General features: G+C 43.1%; 1 pseudogene across 1 annotated transcript; it reads left to right on the top strand.

Annotated features, from left to right (window-relative positions):
• Positions 1 to 528: 528 nt before the first annotated feature.
• Positions 529 to 1,960, top strand: TEOVI_000863500:pseudogene (annotated as a pseudogene). The gene is given in 3 exon segments: positions 529 to 1,140; positions 1,143 to 1,268; positions 1,271 to 1,960. Coding segments are annotated over 3 exon segments (1,428 nt in total).
• Positions 1,961 to 2,207: the final 247 nt, after the last annotated feature.

Below are 2,207 nucleotides of genomic sequence, written 5' to 3'. Positions count from 1 at the left end.
CGGTGTAGAAAAACAGAAAATTTAAGCTATTTTGACGAACAAGCGTGAAAAAACTGCGGATACTGACTATAAGCCGTTCTGTCGCAAAAAAGAAAACATTCAAAGCAAATTTAAACATTAAAGCAATCGTATTTTCAGGAAATGGTTTAGAATAGAAGCCCAGCTGACGACACAGGTTGTCTTCAGGAATCATCAGTTAACGAGAATTGAGACCTCAATAACACCATGCTAAAGCAAAAAGCGGTGTGAAGAAACAAAAAGAAGTTCCAACGCTTTATCTTTGTCGAACGGCAGACCATACAGCTCATAGCTTTAGAAAGCAAATGCCTTATAATTTAATAACTCCTATTAAATTGTAATTTAATCTTTAAAGCCAGTCGTAGCAACTTCCGGCAAACAGCACCCCAAGTAAAGTTTCCTGCTTCCTAACACGCAGCAATAGTCGCGGAAACGGATATGTTCCTATATTTAAAAACTACACAATATAACACATCCCCCGTCAATATAACCAACAGAAAATAAACGCCAACAACAGAAGGAGAAACGCGTAGGCAGAACACAGCAGGAGTAACTACGATGAATTGATCATTGACTCAGGTACATAGAATCGATGCAATAGCTGTTCTTTTTCTATACAGAAAAATGACCGGAACAGCAATCCATGAGGAAGGCAAGCAGATAAAACACGCATGCCACAGTGAAGCCCATTTGGAGTCAGCTTCAGACGCCTTACGCAAAGCCATGAAAACCTATGCTGATCAAATAGTGAAAGGCAGAAAACTGCAGTTACAGCTCTTAGTAGCCATCGCAATCAAGCAGGCATCAGCTGAAAAAAAATATTTAGCTCTACTTGAGGTTGTAACCTGCAAGGTTGCACAGGTAGCAGTAGTACACACTGGCGCGCTAGAATCTGTAACCAAAGGAGTATATGCAATCGCACAACTCAAGGGGACGCAAACAATGGCCTATGCATTCAGAAAACTTGAACTAAAAGACATAGGAAGCACACAAGCGGCAGCCCGCAACCCGCCAACAACGGGCGTGCGCATGCAATATACCCAAGTAGGAGTCGACGCAGACATATGTGCGGAAGGGGAAGCAGCAAACCGACAAGACAACGCTTCGAAAACGGTGGAAGGGGAAAGCTGACGCTGAAGCTGCATGCAGCAGAAGATGCCAGCGCCAAAACAAAAGCTGACGGGGCTTTTCTCTGCGGAAAAATCGGCAGAGCTATTACTGGGCGCTGCGCTGACTCCAAAGAAGCCAAATGACCTACTACATTCTAACACAAGGCCCAATAACGACATCCAATCTCGTGAAATACCAAAGATCCGGCGACGGGAGGGACGACTATGAAGCTGCAGCACCAAAAGCGACAGGTAAACTACCAAACCAGAAGTATGTAACAGCGCAGATAAAAACTGTAAAAGACGCTGAGATGGCGCTGAAAAGCCTGAAATTCAAAGCAGCTGACCTTAAAACGTTTTCAACTAAGACAACAACTGGGTCCAAGCAAGCCGCGGCGACTTCAATCAGCATGAAGTTAACAGCAGAACAGTTGTCCAATCTACCACACCACCTTGTTAATGCGATAAAAACAACGTTTGGAACAGATCAAGCCCACTACGACACCAAAATTTGGGACATACTAGCTGACATACCGATAGCCAAAGAAGCAACCGGCGCTGACGACGGCACAACTCTAAAGGCACTTGCAACGGAGAAACAACTAGGCGAGGCAGCAGCGTATATTTTAGCGAAAGCACCGGCAACGGCTGCACAACCAAACACAAATTGTGGCACTAATAGTGATGACAAACAACAGGAGAATTCTAAAACCGACAAATGCAAGGAAGACACCACAGAAAGAGAATGCAAAAGGGACACATATTGCGAATACAAAGAAGGAAAATGCAAACTTAAAGAGGGAGCGAAAGCGGAAGAAAAGAAAGTAGAGAAATGTGCAGGTGAATTGGAGGATTTCTGCGAGGACGCTACTGGTTGCAAATGTGAAGGCGAAACTTGCAATGATTCCAGTTTTCTAGACAACACGAAATTGGCTGTGAGTGTGGATGCTGCTTTTGTGGCCTTGATTTCTAAAAGAAATTTCTCCCCACAATTTTTCCTTTCTAAAATTTGATATATTTTAACACGTAAAGTCACCGGAAAAAGTGTGTGTTTGTTAAATTCTGATTCTATATATTTTT

This window comes from Trypanosoma equiperdum, assembly GCF_001457755.1.
Source record: "Trypanosoma equiperdum strain OVI genome assembly, contig: ctg_1579, whole genome shotgun sequence".
In the NCBI taxonomy this organism is placed as follows: domain Eukaryota; phylum Euglenozoa; class Kinetoplastea; order Trypanosomatida; family Trypanosomatidae; genus Trypanosoma; species Trypanosoma equiperdum.
This window is presented reverse-complemented; position numbering and strand designations above follow the sequence as displayed.